This window comes from Capricornis sumatraensis, chromosome 1 (assembly GCF_032405125.1).
Source record: "Capricornis sumatraensis isolate serow.1 chromosome 1, serow.2, whole genome shotgun sequence".
Lineage (NCBI taxonomy): Eukaryota > Metazoa > Chordata > Mammalia > Artiodactyla > Bovidae > Capricornis > Capricornis sumatraensis.
In genome coordinates this window covers 241,555,642-241,575,962 of record NC_091069.1, presented here as the reverse complement: position 1 = coordinate 241,575,962, position 20,321 = coordinate 241,555,642, and the positions used below count along the sequence as shown (strand labels likewise).

The following is a 20,321-nucleotide window of genomic DNA, read 5'->3' as shown; positions in this document are numbered from 1 at the left end:
CAAAGTGTTAACGGTAAAATAATCTTAACCGCCCCCCCCCACCTCTTTCTGAAACAGAAGGAGAACTCTGGATTATATTGATATTTTATGTCTGTCTTTTCTTAACTAGCCCTGAAATGTAGATACTTCATGTATTTCTTGATAGTATACATACATATTATATAACCAAGTATGTGTGTGTATCCATGTATAAGTTTGTTCAGTTCAGTTCAGTCACTCAGTCGTGTCTGACTCCGACCCCATGGAGTGCAGTATGCCAGGCCTCCCTGTCCATCATCAACTCCCGGAGTTTACCCAAATGCATGTCCATTGAGTCGGTGATGCCATCCAGCCTCTGTCATCCCCTTCTCTTCTCGCCTTCAATCTTTCCCAGCATCAGGGTCTTTTCCAAGGAGTCAGTTCTTCACATCAGGTGGCCAAAGTATTGGAGTTTCAGCTTCAACATCAGTCCTCCCAGTGAACACTCAGGACTGATCTTTAGGATGGACTGGTTGGATCTCCTTGCAGTCCAAGGGACTCTCAAGAGTCTTCTCCAACACCACAGTTCAAAAGCATCAATTCTTCAGTGCTCGGTTTTCTTTATAGTCCAACTCTCACATCCATACATGACCACAGGAAAAACCATAGCCTTGACTAGACGGACCTTTGTTAGCAAAGTAATGTCTCTCCTTTTTAACATGCTGTCTATGTTGGTCATAACTTTCCTTCCAAAGAGTAAGCGTCTTTTAATTTCATGGCTGCACTCACCATCTGCAGTGATTTGGAAGCCCAAAAATATAAAGTCTGCCACTATTTCCACTGTTTCCCCATCTATTTGCCATGGAGTGATGGGACCGGATGCCATGATCTTCGTTTTCTGAATGTTGAGCTTTAAGCCAACTTTTTCACCCTCCTCTTTCACTTTCATCAAGAGGCTTTTTAGTTCCTCTTCACTTTCTGCCATAAGGGTGGTGTCATCTGCATATCTGAGGTTATTGATATTTCTGCTGGCAATCTTGATTCTAGCTTGTGCTTCTTCCAGCCCAGCGTTTCTCATGATGTACTCTGCATAGAAGTTAAATTAGCAGGATGACAATATACAGCCTTGACATACTCCTTTCCTTATTTGGAACCAGTCTGTTGTTCCATGTCCAGTTCTAACTGTTGCTTCCTGACCTGCATACAGGTTTCTCAACAGGCAGATCAGGTGGTCAGGTATTCCCATCTCTTTCAGAATTTTCCACAGTTTATTGTGATCCACACACAAAGGCTTTGGCATGGTCAATAAACCAGAAATAGAAGTTTTTCTGGAACTCTCTTGCTTTTTTGATGATCCAACAGATGTTGACAATTTGATCTCTGGTTCCTCTGCCTTCTCTAAATCCAGCTTGAACATCTGGAAGTTCATGGTTCACGTACTGTTGAGCATTAGTTTACTAGCGTGTGAGATGAGTGCAATTGTGCAGTAGTTTGAACATTCTTTGGCATTGTCTTTCTTTGGGACTGGAGTGAAAGCTGAGCTTTTCCAGTCCTGTGGCCACTGCTGAATTTTCCAAATTTGCTGGCATATTGAGTGCAACACTTTCACAGCATCATCAGTGGAGATTTGTGTATGTGCCCAAAAGTTCAGATAGAGGGAGAAAGACACACAGAGAGAGAAATTTGGATTTATCTGCATTTTTGCCATTTAATCCATTTACCATTTCTTCTTCTTTTTTTTTAAGCTTTAAAAAAAATTTTGGCCATGGTGTGTGACTTGTGGTATCTCAGTTCCCCAACCAGGGACTGGGGCTTCCCTAGTGGCTCAGTGGTAAAGAATCTGCCTGCCAATTTAGGAGATGCGAGTTTGTTCTCTGAGTGGGGAAGATCCCCTGGAAAAGGAAATAGCAATCCATTCCAGTATTCTTTCCTGGAAAATTCCATGTACAGAGGAGCCTGGCAGGCTACAGTTCATGGGGTTGAAAAGAGTCGAACATGATTCAGCAATGAAAACAACTACAAAACCAGAGATGGAGCTCAGGCCATGGCGGTGAAAGGGCCAAATCCTAACCACCAGACCACCAGGGAGCTTGCTAGTATTCCTTCTTATATTTCCAACCATCCTTCTGGGATGTTTGCTTTTGAAATGTGTTCTTTTGGGGATACTTTAGAGTCAATTTCTTGGTATTAAACTCTGTCCGTTGCTTGCTTGTTTTCTCTGCAAATGCTGGTCTCCCCTTTATTCTTGAATGGTAATTTTGCTGAATGTGTAGTTTTAGTTTGATGCTTTTACACTATTTAAAAATATTTCCGCTGTTTCCTGACTTCCACTGTAGTCACTGAGAAGTCTGGTATCATCCTGTTGGTCCTTTAGTCATCTCACTGGATAACCTCGTGCCCTCGGTTGATGATGCTCCCTAGATTCGCCATGATGTTTCCAGTTGTGGGAATCTTGGTGCTTATCTTGCTTAGAGTATGTTGGATCTGTGGAATCATGCTTTTCAGGAGGTCTGGAAAAAGTGCTGCCTTCCTTCTGTTTCTTTCTTTTTTTAATTCTAAGATTCCAAGAAGACACATGTCAGGCTTTCTTTAATCTAGCTTCCATATCTTTTGATCCCTCTTTCATAGCTTCTGTCTCTGCACCTCTTTTTGGTACAGATGGGCATCAAATTCATCCAGGATGAATTATTCAGATATAACTTTCAGTTCCCTAATTCTCAATTTTAATCTGTCTTATCAACTTGTTGCCTATTCATTCACTTTTCACATTTCAATGATTACACTTTTTGCTTCTAGAAGCATGAGTTAATTTTTCTTTTTATTCCTGGTAATCTCCTTTTCTATGCTTATCTCTGTGATTATGGCCTTCACTTTGTACATAAAGCCCATATATAGCTCTTCTCCATTGCTTCTGGCCATTCCAAACTCCGCAGTCCTTGAGGGCCTAAGTCTGCTGCCCCTGTGGATGCCCATGCATCGTGGCTTCCCTTCTTCTGCATTTGGTTATCTGCACTTGGGAAGTCATGCTTGATTTTAATCCTCCACCTTCCTGGGGGTTCAGGTTCCCTTCAGAATCCCTGTGGCCCTCGTGGAGTTAGGGCCACATGAGTTAGACCTTGGCTTCTTGATTTCTGAGCGCCTGAGGTCCCAGTGATTCCTGCCCAAGATACTGGTGTCTGACCCAAGAAAGCCCCAACCTCACTGCTTTAAGAAAAGCTCTGTTTTTTTACTCATTTATTTTTATTCTGTGGTGGGTGGGGTGGGTGAGGAAAGTCTCTGGAGGTTTCACCTACCTTTGGGATACCAAGAAAGCCATAAAGATTGCTTCATATAAGGAGTCTAGTTGTGGAATAAAAGAGTCTTTCACCAACATGCATGTTGCCATACGGGCATGTTCAGTTGCCATACACGGCACTGAAATGTACATGTAAAAATGCTTAAATGATAAACTTTATGTTACATTATCTTATTACAATAAAACAACAAAAAGAACTCCAACCATTGAAAAAAAGTTTCAGCTAGACAAATATATATTTGGCTTACATTATTATTATATTTCATTTGTAAATACTATTTTCTTGTTATTTACCTATAACATGATGCAGATTGTGGAGTTATAGTTTCTCCTTTGTAATTTAATTCATAAGAACTGTTTATTTAGGGAGTACTAGCAAGGGATTCAAGAAAAGTCATTTTGATTAAAGATGTTTGAAGCAAGAAGAAAAGCAATCAAAATATGTTACGAAGTGTCTATATAAAGGTGGTGCATCTCATTTCGAGAGAAAATAAATTCTAGACCTAGTGGGAAGGTATTTATAATACTTCAAATGAAATGTTGGTTTAAAGAAGAGAATTAGTAAAAGCAAAAACTAAAAACAAAACAAAGCGAAACAAAACCCAGAAAGTAACAGTGTAATGGAAGAAATAAACCCACACTGCGTGGATTCAAATCCCAGCGATATGACTTACTATTTATGTGGGCTGGGGAGGTGATTTAAACTTTCTCTGTCTCTATTTTTTAATGTGTAAGATGGAGCTGAGTTGAACAATGATGTCTGAGTAGTTGATTAAATGAACAGTCAGCCATAATGAAACTAAACACTCATTAATGCTCAGTTGGTTTAGAGTATAAGCATGAAGTTAAAGCCAGAGAAAGCTCCAGTCCCTAAACAAATGACTCCTGTGGTTATATGGACCCAGGACAGGAAGGAAATGCACTGAGTACTGAATTGCAGTGGAGAAGGATGTCTTCAAGTCTCCTCCTCCCCATTGAGAGTTCTCCACAGAGACATCTGAGGACGATCTCAGCCGAAGGCCCAAGATAAAGAGGTTGGACCTGAACTTGAAATATAAATATGTGTAAAAGCATGGCTAGGCAGAGAGACTGCAGTCCTTGACTGCAGCTCCTTCAGAGCCTGTAGTGAATGGACTGTGCACCCAGTCTGGTGTTGGAACTTCCCCCAGGAGGCCAGTTGGAAAAGCCTCTGTAAGTTAGGTCAACTTTGCAAATCACAATAGTTTTCTGGGCCAGTAGCTAGACTCCTCCCCAGGGAAAAGAGAAAAATGATTCATTCCATCTCTGCAGGAATAAGGGAAATGGTGGCCAAAACCCGTCACCAGGGAAGCTGAGTTAACTAAAGCCCATGGTGTTACGTGAGGTCTGGGCAAGCTGAGGGTTTGTCTGGCCTCAGATCTGAGAAGCACTACCAGTCACTTCCACACACCCAAGTGTAGGTGGGCCTTTCTTGGAAGTAAGGGCTTCACTGAACTCTGGTTTGTTCTCTTTCAGAGTAACGAAGCAGATGCTGTGACATTGGATGGAGGTTTGGTGTATGAGGCAGGCCTGAAGCCCAACAACCTGAAGCCTGTAGTGGCAGAGTTCCACGGGACAAAAGACAGTAAGCTCTCCCTCGGACCCAAAAAGTAATCTGTAGCCCTTGTTCTCTCCTGGTAGATACTGGGTCTTGTCTCATTCAGGCAGGTAATAGAGATTAGCTACTTATGAGCTTTCCCCATTGGGGAGTGAGTGGGGAATGAGGGGCCCTGTCAGCCACCATAGATACAACTCAAGGTCTCTGGGAGCTTTGGGCTGGTTGAGGACTGGTGGCTCATGACACTGACCTCCTAGGCAGGCTGTGTGCAATGAACTGAACCACTGGGGTTTAGAATAAAGAGGAGTTCTCCAAGAACCACATGCAGGGGAGAGACCACACAGGAGCATGTACCTGGAGCCCCCACAGCCTTGGATCTCATCTGAGAGCAACTCAACTGTTCCTGGGTCTGTGTGAGGAGCAAAAATACTTAGAGAAAGTTAGGAATGTGGCCTCTGTTGCCACAGTTCCAGTTTCCAGGGTACAGGCAGACACTCCCTGCAAGGCCAGGGTAGGCAAGGGCATTGGGGCACGCGTGCACATAGCTTCCTTGCTCCTGGGTGTGCCTGGAGGATTATTACAAACGTCTCTCTGTGGTCCGTCCTTTCCCCTGTAAGCCTAGGAAGGCTTTTTCCGGTCCTCTTTAGGACCCAATCCATCATTAATGTTACCTCTGGGTACCCCTTCCCTGCTCAGGAGCCCAGTAGTAATGAACAATGCTTCTCTGGTGGGTGGCTTGAGAGTCTTTCATCCACACTGTCCCTTCGCAGACCCGCAGACTCACTATTACGCTGTGGCGGTGGCGAAGAAGGGCACTGACTTCAAGCTGAATGAGCTCAAAGGCAAGAAGTCCTGCCACACAGGCCTCGGCAGGTCCGCTGGGTGGAACATCCCCATGGGAAGACTTTATAAGGAATTGCCTGATCCACAGGAATCCATTCAGAGAGGTAAGTGGCCAGGAGGGTGAGCGCCCTCAGCAGGAATCTCTTCAGAAGCCCACACGGGCCACACTGGCACCACTCAGACATGGTCAGGTGATGACGTGTGATGGCTCTGGGATTGGAGGTGGGAGATCAACCTGCTTTAAACGGGCAAATCTGCTGCATTAGCAGCTAATGGGGGCTGTCAAGAGTCCTTTTTACCTCGAAGCCCCTGATACCCCACCAGAGGCTGTCCTGTGGAACTGGCGGAAGGGAACAGAGGGCTTCATTCAGGGCCAAGGCTCCTGGGCCCTTTTGTCCACTTCCCTGGGGTGCTTTCATGTCATGGCTGATGATTTCCCCATTCTTCTGGAGCTTTCCTAATGGCCATCTGCTGGCTATGAACTTGGCCTACACCTCTCTGAGTGGGTCCTCCATCTGGTCTTGGAGGCCAAATTCAACGGGACACATAGGCCTATGCCAGTCTGGTTCTTGGGGAGGAGTTAGAGGGAAGGGGTTAAATGTGTCCCTTTTTGAAACCCTTTAGTCTTGAAGAGAGGCTTCTCAGGTGGCCCTATTGGTAAAGAACCTGCCTGATAATGCAGGAGACTCAAGAGACATGGGTTGAATCCCTGGGTCGGGAAGATCCCCTGGAGGACATGGCAACCCATTCCACTACTCTTGCCTGGGAAATCCCATGAAGAGAGGAGCCTGGTGGGTTACAGTCCATGGGATTGTAAAGAGTTGGACACGGCTGAGTGCAAACACACATTCATAAAGGCAAGCTGTAACTGTGGGGGTGCTGGTTTTGTTTGGATCTCTTTTGTGAGCCTGGACTGGGAGCTGTAGTTGCCTCTGGCCAGGCTGGCTCATGCCCTGTTTTTCTGTGTCTCTGTGTTGAGCAGCTGCGGCCAACTTCTTCTCTGCCAGCTGTGTCCCCTGTGCAGATCAGTCATCATTTCCCAAACTGTGTCAACTGTGTGCGGGGAAAGGGACAGACAAGTGTGCCTGCTCCAACCACGAACCATACTTCGGCTACGCAGGGGCCTTTAAGTGAGTGAGACTGGCTGCTTCTCCATCCCGGCTCCTAAGTGTCCAGTGTCTTCAGGTTGGGGGGCTTCCCTGACCTGTAGCAGAGCCCAGCCTGCAAAGGGGCATCCAGGGTACCTAATCCCCTCCCAGGAACTCAGTGACACAGCTGGGACTCTCCAGGCCAGGCCAGTGCATACGCTCTTCATGTGATGTTGACAAGGAAGTCCCCTCCTGGGACCCTTTCTGTCTCCCCAGAGTTTCTCACTGGGCTACGCAGAACCGGAAGTGACAGGCACTGCCCTGGCACCCAGGGTGCTCTGTGATGACGGCCCTCTGCTCTCCGTGGCATCTGTGTCAGCTGCTCAGTGCCCTGACCTCTCTCCTGCCTCCTCTCTCTGTTCCTGTACAGGCAGCTCATGGCTGATTTCTTGCTCCCTCTTCTCGCTTGGTTATACCCTAAAGTTTTAGAGCCAGCAAAGAGTCCCTCAAGAAACACTATGCCTTTATCCTTCACCAGAAGTTTGAAAGCACTTTTCACTATTGAAGTATCTTCAATACCTTTTTGATGCTTTGGGGCACATGGTGATAGCCCTCCAGCTTCTGTGAACTCACCCCACATCTCCATGGTGCCCTGGGGATCAGCTCCCCCATGGTGCTTGCTCAGCTGTGGGTCTCCACGGAGGCCTCCCCCAGGCCCTATCCTTGTCCCAAGGCTGGACGGTGTGGTCAGACACTGGAGCCTGAGGAGAAGGGCCTGCCCTGCAAGAACTCCCTAATGTGTCTCCTCTCCACAGGTGTCTGGCGGAGGGCAGTGGGGACGTGGCCTTTGTCAAGCACTCAACAGTATTCGGTAGGTGATCGGAGAAGAATCTGTGGACCCTTCAAGCAGAGGGCCTTCCTTTTCTTTGTCGTCATGCTCAGGTGTCAGACGTGAGCATAATGTGTTCTCCTTTCTCACTGCTGGGATGTTCAACTGTGAGGTGTGTGCCCATAGGGTCCCCACCTGGACTCCTGGGCCTCATCCTACCATTCAGCTTACTGAATACCAGGCCAGTGTTGCAGTAGCAAAGGATCAGGAACAGGTCTGGCTGACCTTGGCCTGTAGTCGGCCTGCTGAGATGAAATTTCCTATGGGATGTGGGCAGTCACCCCTGCACTGGGCATCAGAAGCTTCTCGACCTGTAACTGGCTATGGGATCATGAGCAAGTCAGTTTCCTTCTGGCCTTCACTGTTTGCTCTTGGCTTCTCAGCTCACACAGTTCTTGATTCAGTGAGGTTGCAAGGGAGAGGAGGGGACACCTGCCATCGACTCATATGGGCTTCCCTCCCCAGACAACCTGCCTAACCCAGATGACAGGAAAGACTATGAGCTGCTCTGCGGGGACAACACCCGGAAGTCTGTAGATGATTACCATGAGTGCCACTTGGCAAAAGTCCCTTCCCATGCGGTTGTGGCTCGAACTGTAGGCGGCAAGGAGGATGTGATCTGGGAACTTCTCAACCACGCCCAGGTATCAAATCCCCTATCCTCTCTCCTGCTTAGCAGTCCCTGCTTGGATCTGGGCATTTCCTTCACTCCCTCTCAGCCACTGTGGAAGTCATTCTGTGTTCAGGACATAGCAGGCACCACGCTACACACCACCCACTTGCATGAAGACACCCCCCCCCCCCCCAGTAAAGCCCTCTTGGAGTCGCACATAGCCTAGTCCTGCGTTGTCTTCTGCCAGACCCGTACATTCTGGGTCAGTGATATGAAGCTGCTCCTTCTTGCTCTCTTTCCTTTCTCTCCCATTGGAAAGGAAATGGTCTCTTTTCCAAGGTCCCTCAGCCTGACAGAAAGGGAGTTGCACGCACAGCCAGCCTTCCTTTCCCAGAGTAGCAGAATGCCAGACCCGAGCCAGTTTCTCTTGTCCAGCCCTCCCATCTGTCCATCAAGGCAACCCCACAGCCTCTGAAGTTGAGTTTCTTACACCCAGTGAGCTATCATCCAACCAGGGAGACAGGCATAGAAAAAAGTTCAGGGTATCAGGTATTTGTTACACGGCCCGAAAGGGCTGTGAATGGAGAAGGTGCTGGGTGGGAAAGAGCAGGTCTGACTGCCCTCTCTCCTGGCATCTTGAAAATTTCACAGATTTAATCTTTCTTTGGGCCCATTTTGCAGCATCCCTTGTTGCTGTAGCCATTCAGACCTGTGTTTTACTACAAACAGGAACATTTTGGCAAAGATAAACCAGACAATTTCCAGCTCTTCCAGTCCCCTCATGGGAAGGACCTGCTGTTTAAGGACTCTGCTGATGGGTTTTTAAAGATTCCTTCTAAGATGGATTTCGAGCTGTACTTGGGATATGAATATGTCACTGCTCTTCAGAATCTAAGAGAAAGTAAACGTAAGTATTTGGAAAGGACCATGTGGCTCTAGGAGTCTGGAAATCTGGTGAGGGTGGGGATTGGAGAGTAGAGTCTTTCTAGGTACTGAACACCTGTCCCAACAATCCTTCCTCTGCCCTGCCTGTCCAGCCCAGTGTTAGATGGATACTAAATAACTTTGGCCATCATGAGATGGACCTGAGCATCACCAAAGGACATTAAAGGAAATTCACACTTAAAATGATTCGTATTGGAAACTCTCTGGAGACCAAGTAGTTAAGACTCTCTGCTTTCACTACAGAGAGCCCAAGCTCGATTCCTGGTCGGGGAACTAAGATCCCACAAGCCACAAGGCAGGCCCCCCACCCAAAAAGAAGAAAATTTGTATTGATGCCAGTATTGCTTCCCTTGTATAAGCCAGGACTCCCCTACCCACTTCATGAAGCCAATTAGCCTGGTACAAAGTAAGTCAAATAGGATGAAACTGCTACAAATAAGCACATCTCCAGCCAGTGCTGTGATAACCATGTGCCATAGTGAAGCTGGAGCTTTAGACGGGTCAGTCCTTCTCCTGAATCTCCTTGGGTCATTAGAGATGTGTTTGAACACTCATTTATTCAACAGACATGTATTGACCATCTACTATTAATAGCTATAAACTGTGTAACATGCTGGGCATATAATGGTGAGGCAAAGATGTATTAGATTCTGTTGTCATAGAACTTTCAGACCAGTGGGGAAGACAAATGTTGAAGGAATAGTCACGCCACTGAATGTTCAATTGAAATGAGAGATTTCCTCAGCAGAAAGAAAACAAAACTCCAGAAAAAAATATCACGGCTCTACAAGAGTGCAAAAACAAAGACAAACAGGTCCAAGGATTGAGGTAAAGCTTCCCTGAGGAAACGCCTCTTGAGCCGCTCTGAAAGCTGCGTAGGTGTTTGTTTATTCAGCAAACATTTATGGTACTGACCGTGAACCTGGCATTAAGGGTGCCATGGAGAACAAGACAGGCATGACCCTCGCCCTGGCCAAGCTTATGTTCTCCTGCAGGGAACAGACAGTAAGCAATGAATAAATATACATCTGCTCGGATGGTTAAGTGCTATTTCTAAATGAGGGAAAAATAGCCCCAGCCTGAAGTGATAGAGTGCCTTGGAGTTGGGAGGAGAGTGGACTTCTCAGAAGAAGTAATTTTAAGTTAAATATAAATGATAAGAAGCCAGCCAAGGGACTGTTATTGCCTTTAATTTCTAAGAGATTAATTCCTTGAATGGAATCTGTTTGTGTATTGCTAAAAAAATAATATCCCAGAGTCTTCCTGAAGACAGCAGCAAAATCAGCAAGCCACATCTGAGCCTCTTCTCATCGCTGGTTTTCTTGCTTATGTCCTAGCCCCAGACACCTCAAAGGATGAGTGCAAGGTGAAGTGGTGTGCAATCGGTCACCAGGAGAGAACAAAGTGTGATCGGTGGAGTGGGTTCAGTGACGGGGCGATAGAGTGTGAGACGGCAGAGAACACCGAAGAATGCATCGCCAAGATCATGGTGCGTCCCTCCTGCCTCCGCAGGGCAGCGCGCCTGCCGCTGCCGCCGCCCTGTCCTCAAGGCTGAGCGAGCGCTCCTGGGAAGTACACGAAAGCAGGGCTCCCGGGAACCTCGCCCACACCGTGGGAGCCCAGCCCCACAGGAGCCTCGGAACCTTTGAGCTTGTGAACCTGAAGGGCTCCTGCGGGCTTGTTTCTTCCTAGTGTCAGAACTCTGTGGAGGGCAATCTGAGCTGTGTCTACTTAGGGAGGCCGGACCTCAGCGTGAGTGTGCCTGAGACCCACGGTGTGCCATGCCAAGTGTGACAAGGTCATGTTACTGTGCAAGCTTTGTTGCTCACGAGGGCATTCTACATTTGCTTTTAGAAGTGCTGAAAAACCGCAGGATATAAATAGGAAAATACATAAAAAGTAACTGTAACCTTATAAATCAGAGAAAATCCTGTTAACTGGGCTCATATCATACATGAAATTTATTACCCTTTTCTCCCCTAAGGTTATCTAGGGAGCCTTTTTCTTGTTTTCAGAGAATGACTTGCTCCCATGTTCCCAAAGAAAAAAATCACTTTTTGAAAACATGACTTTTTAAAATGTATTTTATTTTTTAAAGAATATACACTATCCTGTTTACAGTGGTTTGTCTGGGGACCAAGTTTATGAGGAACTATCTCATTTCTTTTTTTCTCTTTTTTTAATTCAAATTTTATTTTTCTTTTCCATTATGGTTTATTATAGGATACTGAATACAGTTCTCTGTGCTATACAATGGGACTTGCTGCTTCTCTAGTCTATGTATAAATATAATAGTTTGCATCCGCTAATCCCAAACTGCCAGCCCATCCCTCCTCCATCCCTCTCTACCTTGGCAACCACAAGTCTGCCCTCTCTGTCTGTGAGTCTGTCTCTGTTTTGTAGATAAATCCATTTGTGTCATATTTTAGATTCCACATATAAGTGATATCATACGGTATTTGTCTTTCTCTGAGTGACTTCACATAGTATGATAATGTCTCGATCCGTCCATGTTGCTGCAAATGGCATTATTTCATTCTGTTTTTATAGCTGAGTAGTATCCCACTGTATATATGCACCACATCTTCTTCATCCATTCGTCTGTCGATGGACGTTTAGGTTGTTTCCATGAAAACATGATGTTCTAATGTTGATAGTTATTCCAGAGTGTGGGTGTGCTGCAATTTATTGAGCCATTTCCTTGCTATTGAGTATTAAGTCTGGTCCTGTCTCATTGCTATTATGAATCATACATGCATGTTTTTGCCTACTTACACATTTTGCCCAAATAGTTTCCCACATATCTGATTGTTCCTTTAGGGTATATTCCTCAAAAGTATATTTCTAGGCCTAATGGGAAGCTTGGCAGTCTTATTGAATTAAGCATCTCTGAAATTTGGGGCTTATTAGCTCTATTCAGTTCAGCTCAGTTCAGTCGCTCAGTTGTGTCCAATTCTTTGAGACCCCATGGACTGCAGCATGCCAGGCAGAATTCCTAGTCTATCACCAACCCTCGGAGCTTGTTCAAACTCATGTCCATCAAGTCCAACCATCTCATCCTCTGTCATCCTCTCCTCCTCCTGCCTTCAATCTTTCCCAGCATCAGGGTCTTTTCAAATGAGTCAGTTATTCGCATCAGATGGCCAAAGGATCAGAATTTCAGCTTCAGCCTCAGTTCTTCTAATGAATATTCAGAACTGATTTCCTGTAGGATGGACTGGTTGGATCTCCTTGCAGTCCAAGGGACTCTCAAGAGTCTTCTTCAACATTGCAGTTCAGTTTATTTGACTCCTTTGAGATTATTTTACTCATTCATTAAAGATCTTTTATTGAAGATCTTTAGGTCTGAAATAAAATCAGAAATAAAATAAGATCTTTAGCACTGAAATAGCACTCAGCTAACGATGTCAAGATTCAGGGCGAGGCACTCCATGCTGCAGACACAGCCCTATGTCTCTGACTCCATTTGTTTGTCTTACAAATGAGAATTCTTGGTGTCAGAAAGGTATTGTGAGTGTATCTGGAACAGTGTGTCCTATGAGAGGCCAAGGGGACTGAATGTGGGTCTTTGCTCCTGAAGAAACAAAGCAAATCATCCAGAGCTGATCATCAGTCCACCATGGTTTGGGTGACAATGGGAGTACCTTTTATTTTCTATGTCAGGTCTGCCTGACTGATCCTTTGAGGGTCCATTACCAGCACCTTCTGTCTCTTCGCAAACCTGTGCTGGCAAGGTTGCTTCAAGGAAACAACCAGATGGGCACGTGGGACTGGAGAGGATCTCTTTTTACCTGCTGTGATGTGTTGTGTCTTTGCAGAAAGGAGAAGCTGATGCCATGAGCTTGGATGGAGGCTATCTCTACATAGCAGGCAAATGTGGCCTGGTGCCTGTCCTGGCAGAGAACTACAGTAAGTGGGAGGGGCAGAGGTTCATTTCCTCTGTTAAAAAAAAACAACCTGAGACAGGAGACAAAATTACAGGCTGATTCAGCCACAGGGAGCATAAAGCTCTTGCTTATTGAGCACCTCCTACTTCCTAGGCTCTGGGCTCCCTCATTATCTTGAAGGATGAGAATCTTCTACCATACCTTGTACTGTACTCCAACAAGGGAGTTGGAGACTGCACTGGGAAGTTCTAGCTGAAAGGGACCCCTCTGCAGAGGACAGCTAGGTTCTCAGCTGGGATTCCTGGCAGATCTTGCTTCCAAAGTCCGCACTTTGCCTGTTGCCCTGGTGCAGGGATTCAAGTATAGTTAGCTTGGTCACAGGATAGATAGAGTGGGAAACTTGAAATTTAAATTTTGGGGCTAAATTCCAGAGGCCAGGGAGCTAAAATGAGTTTGCATAATCCAGAGCCTGAACTTTTTGGGAATTGGTAATATGTAGATAGTTTTCCTGGCTCTTATAATTCTGAGCTGCATATGGGGAAGACAATTTTCAATCTATACATGAGTGTTTAATGACTTTGTTTTTTCCTCTGCAGAAAATGAGGGTGAAGATTGTAGGAACACAGCAGAAAAAGGTGAGTTGGTATTGGTAACCTCATGAGTTTATGACAAATTCCCATTGCTTTTGGGAAAGCATAGGCAAGTTTAAATTCACATCAAAAGTAGATAAGAGACCAATTTTCAGAATCAAAAGAACCATGGGAGGAAAATAGTTGGCAAGATAATTACACTTGCCACGACACACACATGGGAATTCTCATTTAATCCTATAAGATGTGTCTTGTCATCTTCTAAGGACGCATAGAGGAACAACAGCTTAGAGAGATTACAAGTTGTCTAGACTCTGACATCCAACAAGAAAATACAGACCCTCCCACTACTGCTTTGCATTTCGTGAGGCCTGCAAAGTTATAAACAAGAGTTAGCACCAGCCCAGAAACCTTGCTGACATGTGCCTCGTAGGCCTGAGGGGAGAGGCTCACAAAGGAAGGTGTCTAGAGACATGAAATTGCCCAGCCTCCCAGCCAGGGCTAAGCCTAGAAACCCAGGCCAACCTGGCTCTCACCCAGGACTCTGGCTTGGGACGGATCTGGAAAGATGTGGCAAGAGCAAGACAGGAAATCTTACCAAGGATTTGGGCTCTGAGTCCCATGCTTAAGTCCCTGCAAGTCATTTCCAGCCATTAGTGTACAAGTCTGTTCTCATCACTTTTTCTAGTTACAGCATCCCAGCCTCTCCCCATCATACTAGGAAGCAAGCTCTTTAGCCAAAAATAGAACCATTCTTAGTCCATGAGCAAAAAGATTTGTATCTTTTCTATTGGTAACAATTTCATGAATTAATTAAATTGGAGAACTGAAATCATGAGTTTCTATTCTATTCTCAGTTTTAAAGATCAGCATGTTTTTACTGCCAATGATTGCAGCTAACTTGATTATGATAGTTTCACTTTGCATATTTATTTTGGTGCAAACCTTTGTTCTCCTTATCGTAAAACATCTGACCAGAATAATAAACCGACAGTTTATTGCACATTTACTACTCTTTTCTAATAAAATTGTTAATGTTTAGAATGTTGGAGTTACATGTACCCTTCAGTATCCATTCCTCTGCTATTCCACAGTGGAGGGTGAGTTGCTAGTTTATGTCAGTAGCTTCAGGCATTTGGGGAAGTGTTGTCCATCATCATCCATTGCTCCAGTGATTAAGTATTCTTGCTGTCTTGTTTTTTTAAGTTCAGATTAATCTCCACCTCAGTTATTAGGAAGACCCTTTCAAAGAGAGAAGGAATGATTTGGGATACTTTGATTCCATAGGATGATGGCTGGGTTTGACTGTAGACAGACATTCCGGAGGGTCCAGAGGTGTTAATACTCCCTTTTGGGCTGTCTTTCTTGTAGGGTATCTTGCTGTGGCTGTGGTTAAAGCATCAGATGCTGATCTCAACTGGAACAATCTGAAAGGCAAGAAGTCCTGCCACACTGCAGTAGACAGAACCGCTGGCTGGAACATCCCCATGGGTTTGCTCTACAACAGGATTAATAACTGTAAATTTGGTGAGTGAGCTCTGGGAGGGTACTGTTGTCAGGGTTGAGTGGAAAGAGGTGCACTGGCAAGAGGAGTATGGTACAAGAGGCCCTTGTTCTATGATAATACAATCTGGTTCAGTGAATTTCAAGGAAATAAAAGGAACGGTAGGGCTGGGAGGTGGATCAGAATGACTCTTCTCAGTTGCACATAATGGCTTAAGTGAACATATGCTTACTATTATCTCTCATGAAAAAGACCAGAGACAGGAGTCCATGTTGGTATTGTCATTAGAAACCCAGGCTTCTCTGTCTTCCTGCTTCCCCATTCTTAGCATGAGGCCTCCATCTTCAAGGTTACCCGTGGTTGCCATTACATCCATGATCCAGGCAACCTTAAGGAACAAGGAGCCTTGTTAGGAGGTAAAGGAGCCAATTAGGAGGTCTAACTCAATTACTGCAGCTAACTTCTCATTGCCCCTAACTTAGGTACATAGTCACAATTACCTGTAAAAGGGGCTGGAAAATGTCATCTTTTATTTAGATTTTTATTCAAAAATTAAAAATAGAATTACTGTATGATCCAACAATTTCACTTCTGGGTATTTACTAGAAAAAAAAACAAAAATGCTAGCTCAAAAAGATACATGCACCCACATGCTCATGGCAGCATTATTTACATAACAACACATAATATGGGAAGAACCTGTGTCCATCACGAATGAATGAACAAAGAAACTGTGGTTTATATGTATAGATAGAATATCACTCAGCCATAAGAGGGAAAGAAATCTTGCCACTTCCAACAACATGGATGGACCTTGAGAATACTATGTGAAATAAGTGAAATAAAACAGGTAGAGAAAGACAAATGCCATTTGCTCTCATTTATACATGAAATCTAAACAAAACAACCTGAGCTCACAGACACAGAGGGAACATTGGTGGTTGCCAGAGGCAGGGGTTGGGGATGGGCAAATTGAATGAAGGTAGTCAAAAGGTATGAACTTTGGTTGCAAAATAAGTTATAGGGATGTAACGTATATCCTGGTGACTATAGTTAATGCCATACTGCGTGTTTGAAAGTTGCCAGGAGAGTAGCTGTTAAAAGTTCTCATCACAAGAAAAAAATTTTTTAATGTGATATACCATATTAAAAAATTAAATAATAAAAATCATATGAGCATCTCAATAGATGCAAAAAAAGCTTTTGATAAAATTCATCATCTGTGCATAAATGCAGAAAGGCAAAATGGTTGTCTGAGGAGGCCTTACAAATAACTGAGAAAAGAAGAGAAGCAAAAGGCAAAGAAGAAAAGGAAAGATATACCCAACTTAATGCAAATTCCAAAGAATAACAAGGAAAGATATAAGAAAGCCTTCCTAAGTGAGCAATGCAAAGAAATAGAGGAAAACAACAGAATGGGAAAGACTAAAGATCTCTTCAAGAAAACTAGAGACACTAAGGGAACATTTCATGCAAAGATGGGCACAATAAAGGACAGAAACAGTATGGACCTAACAGAAGCAGAAGATATTAAGAAGAAGTGGCAAGAACACACAGAAGAACTGTACAAAAAAGATCTACATGACCCAAATAACCACAATGGTGTGATCTGTCACCAAAAGCCAAACATCTTGGAGTGTGAAGTCAAATGGGCCTTAGGAAGGATCACTATGAACAAAGTCAGTGAAGGTAAAGGAATTCCATCTGAGCTATTTCAAATCCTAAAAGGTGATGCTGTTAAAGTACTGCACTCAATATGCCAGCAAATATGGAAAGCTCAGCAGTGGCCACAGGAATGGAAAAGGTCAGTTTTCATTCCAATCCCAAAGAAAGGCAATGCCAAAGAATGTTCAAACGACTGCACAATTGCACTCATTTCACATGCTAACAAGATAATGGTCAAAATTCTCCAAGCGAGGCTTCAACAGTACATGAACCAAGAACTTCCAGATGTTCATGCTGGATTTAGAAAAGGCAGAGGAGCCAGAGATCAAATGGCCAACATCTGTTGTACCATAGAAAAAGCAAGAGAAGTCCAGAAAAACATCTACTTCTGCTTTATAGACTATGCTAAGGCCTTTAACTGTGTGGATCATGACAAACTGTTGAAAATTCTTAAAGAGACAGGAATACCAGACCACCTGACCTGCCTCCTAGAAAACCTGTATGCAGGTCAAGAAGCAACAGTTAGAACTGGACATGGAACAATGGACTGGTTCCAAATTGGGAAAGGAGTATGTCAAGGCTGTATATAGTCACCTTGCTTATTTAACTTATATGCAGAGTACAACATGGGAAATGCCAGGCTGGATGAAGCACCAGCTGGAATCCAGATTGCCAGGAGAAATATCAATAACCTCAGATATACAGATGACACCACCCTTATGGCAGAAAGTGAAGGGGAACTAAAGAACTTCTTGATGAAGGTGAAAGGGGACCGTGAAAACGTTGGTGTAAAGCTCAACATACAAGAAACAAAGATCATGGCATCCAGTCCCATCACTTCATGGCAAATAAATGGGGAAACAATGGAAACATTGAAAGACTTTATTTGCAGGGGCTGTAAAATCACTGCATATGGTGACTGCAGCCACAAAATCAAAAGATGCTTGCTCCTTGGAAGAAAAGTTATAACAAACCTAAACAGTGTATTAAAAATCAGAGACATACTTTGCCAATAAGGGTTCATATAGTCAAAGATATGGTTTATCCAGTAGTCATGTATGGATATGAGAATTGAACCATAAAGAAGGCTGAACAACTGAAGAATCGATGCTTTTGAGATGTGGTGTTGGAAAACACTCTTGAGAGTCCCTTGGACTGCAAGGAGAATCAAAACAGTCAATCCTAGAGGAAATCAGTCCTGAATATTCCTTAGAAGGACCGATGTTGAAGCTGAAGCTGAATCGCCAATACTTCGGGCAACTGATGTGAAGAGTCAATTCTTTAAAAAAGACCCTGATGCTGGGAAAGACTGAAGGCAAAAGGAAAAGGAGATGACAGAGAATGGGATGGTTGGATGACATCACTGATTCAATGGACATGAGTTTGAGTACGCTCCAGGAGATGGTGAAAGACAGGGAAGCCTGGAGTGCTGTAGTCCATGGGGTTGCAAAAATCTGGACACAAATGAGCGACCAAACACTGAACAACAACAACAATCATCTATTTAAGATAAAGACTCTTCAGAAAGTGGGCATGAAGGGAACGTACCTCAACATAACAAAGACCATATATGACAAGCGTACAGCTAAAATCATACTCGACAATGAAAAGCTAAAAGCATTCCCCAAGACAAGGATGTCTACTCTTCCCACTTTTATTCAACATAGCTTTGAGAGTCCTAGCCAAAAGGAAAAGAAATGTAACCCTGTATGCTGATAGATATTAACTAGACCTATCGTGGTGATCATTTCACAATATAGCCACAATAGTGAATCACGTTGTACATCTGAAATTAATATAATGTGCTTGGCACACTGCAGTCCAGGGGTCGCAAAGAGTTGGACACGACTGAGCAGCTAACACACATACATCAATTATATCTCAATATAAAATTAATGGAGAAAAAAATTAAGAGAAAAAAACCCAACTTGATCTTTATTACAGAGAAACAAGAGGAAATGGCCATTTGGTGGATGGCTACAAGCCGTGCCATGGAGCTTTCTAGGCAATATGGTGTAAGGGATTCTCAGGTCTCTTTAAGATCTTGGCAGATTTAGCTCTTAGGCCCGTTTGAAGGGGTGGAAATCAGTTTGTTCTCTGTGTCCTCTGAATATCTTCAGGTGGGGCCTTAGTTCTACCTCCTAAAATCTGTGCATAAGTTTACCATGGATATGTTTCCTTGTGGTTCTTATTTACTTTAACTTCCTGAGTACTTTCCCCCTCTCACCTCCAAATATGTGTAGCAACTTTAAAAGGAGAGGCCTCTAAAGACAGTTAGAGCCAGGCAAGTCCTGTGTGTATTGGAGAGGAGGTTCAGATTCAGAGATGCAATCACATCTTTGCACTAACATGTTCTGTGACATCAGTTTGCCAGGAAGGTAGCTGGGGCGACTTTCAGGAGTTCTGTTCCCCACCAGCAAGGGCACCACATCTGCTCTCCTGAGCCTCCTGGCAGTTATACAGCCATGGGAGAGCTGCTGAGCTGTGAGTGAGATTTCCCCAGAATTTTCTTGGGTTTGGAGTCCTAAGTTCTTCTCTTAAATATAAATAAATATATAAATATTTATAAATAAATGTAAATAAAAGCTCTTCTAATAAATATCAGAGAAAAAAAAAAAAACACCTGAAAACAAATGGCACAACTCAGGGAATGAGACCTTCAATTTTACACCTGCTTCAGTCACCTTTCACATAATCTCCATCTCATCTCTCTTTAGGTGAGTAATGACACTATTGGGAGGCTGATGGAGTCCCCTCCACCTGAATTGTAATGGTTACTTACCATTTCCAGCCTCAGTGAAGTTTTCTTTCAGAGCCTGCTGCTGCTGCTGCTGCTGCTAAGTCGCTTCAGTCGTGTCTGACTCTGTGCGACCCCATAGATGGCAGCCCACTAGGCTCCGCTGTCCCTGGGATTCCCCAGGAAAGAACACTGGAATGGGTTGCCATTGCCTTCTCCACTTTCAGAGCCTACCACCTGGCAACTCTTGAGTTGATGGCAGGTTACATAATAAGCATTCTACCTAACCTGGGCCACACACACCTGTGATGTGTTAGATAAAGTCCACTCATACTGACTCAGGAAGAGCTGACTTTCTCTTGTCCTTCTGCACAGATGAATATTTCAGCGCAGGCTGTGCACCTGGATCTCAGCGAAATTCCAGTCTCTGTGCTCTGTGCATCGGCTCAGAGAAGGGTTCAGGAAAGGAGTGTGTTCCCAACAGCAATGAAAGATACTATGGCTATACAGGGGCTTTCAGGTGAGTCTTATGATCCTCATACAAAAATAATAATAATCCCAGCCCTGACAAGAGTTCCTTTTAGGAGCTCAGGTGAGATTCTTATATTCCTAGCCCATTAGTCCTGCATGTTAGGGTGGCATGTTTACAAACATATGTAGAAACCTGTGTGAAGAGGCATCCAGGCCCCTCCAGGACACCATCTCTGGAACTGGCTGTCATAGACAGCAAA

At 44.2% G+C, this 20,321-nt stretch overlaps 1 protein-coding gene across 1 annotated transcript in view; it reads left to right on the top strand.

Annotated features, from left to right (window-relative positions):
- LOC138072577 (serotransferrin) overlaps positions 1-20,321 on the top strand; it is a 39,952-nt gene that overhangs the window by 4,671 nt on the left and 14,960 nt on the right. Inside the window, exons 3-13 of the mRNA XM_068963587.1 lie at positions 4,748-4,856; positions 5,600-5,776; positions 6,655-6,802; positions 7,576-7,631; positions 8,115-8,293; positions 8,992-9,169; positions 10,545-10,696; positions 13,026-13,116; positions 13,691-13,729; positions 15,056-15,211; positions 19,966-20,110. Of these exons, the coding sequence (XP_068819688.1) occupies positions 4,748-4,856; positions 5,600-5,776; positions 6,655-6,802; positions 7,576-7,631; positions 8,115-8,293; positions 8,992-9,169; positions 10,545-10,696; positions 13,026-13,116; positions 13,691-13,729; positions 15,056-15,211; positions 19,966-20,110 (1,430 nt within the window). The remainder of the gene's footprint in view (positions 1-4,747; positions 4,857-5,599; positions 5,777-6,654; positions 6,803-7,575; positions 7,632-8,114; positions 8,294-8,991; positions 9,170-10,544; positions 10,697-13,025; positions 13,117-13,690; positions 13,730-15,055; positions 15,212-19,965; positions 20,111-20,321) is intronic.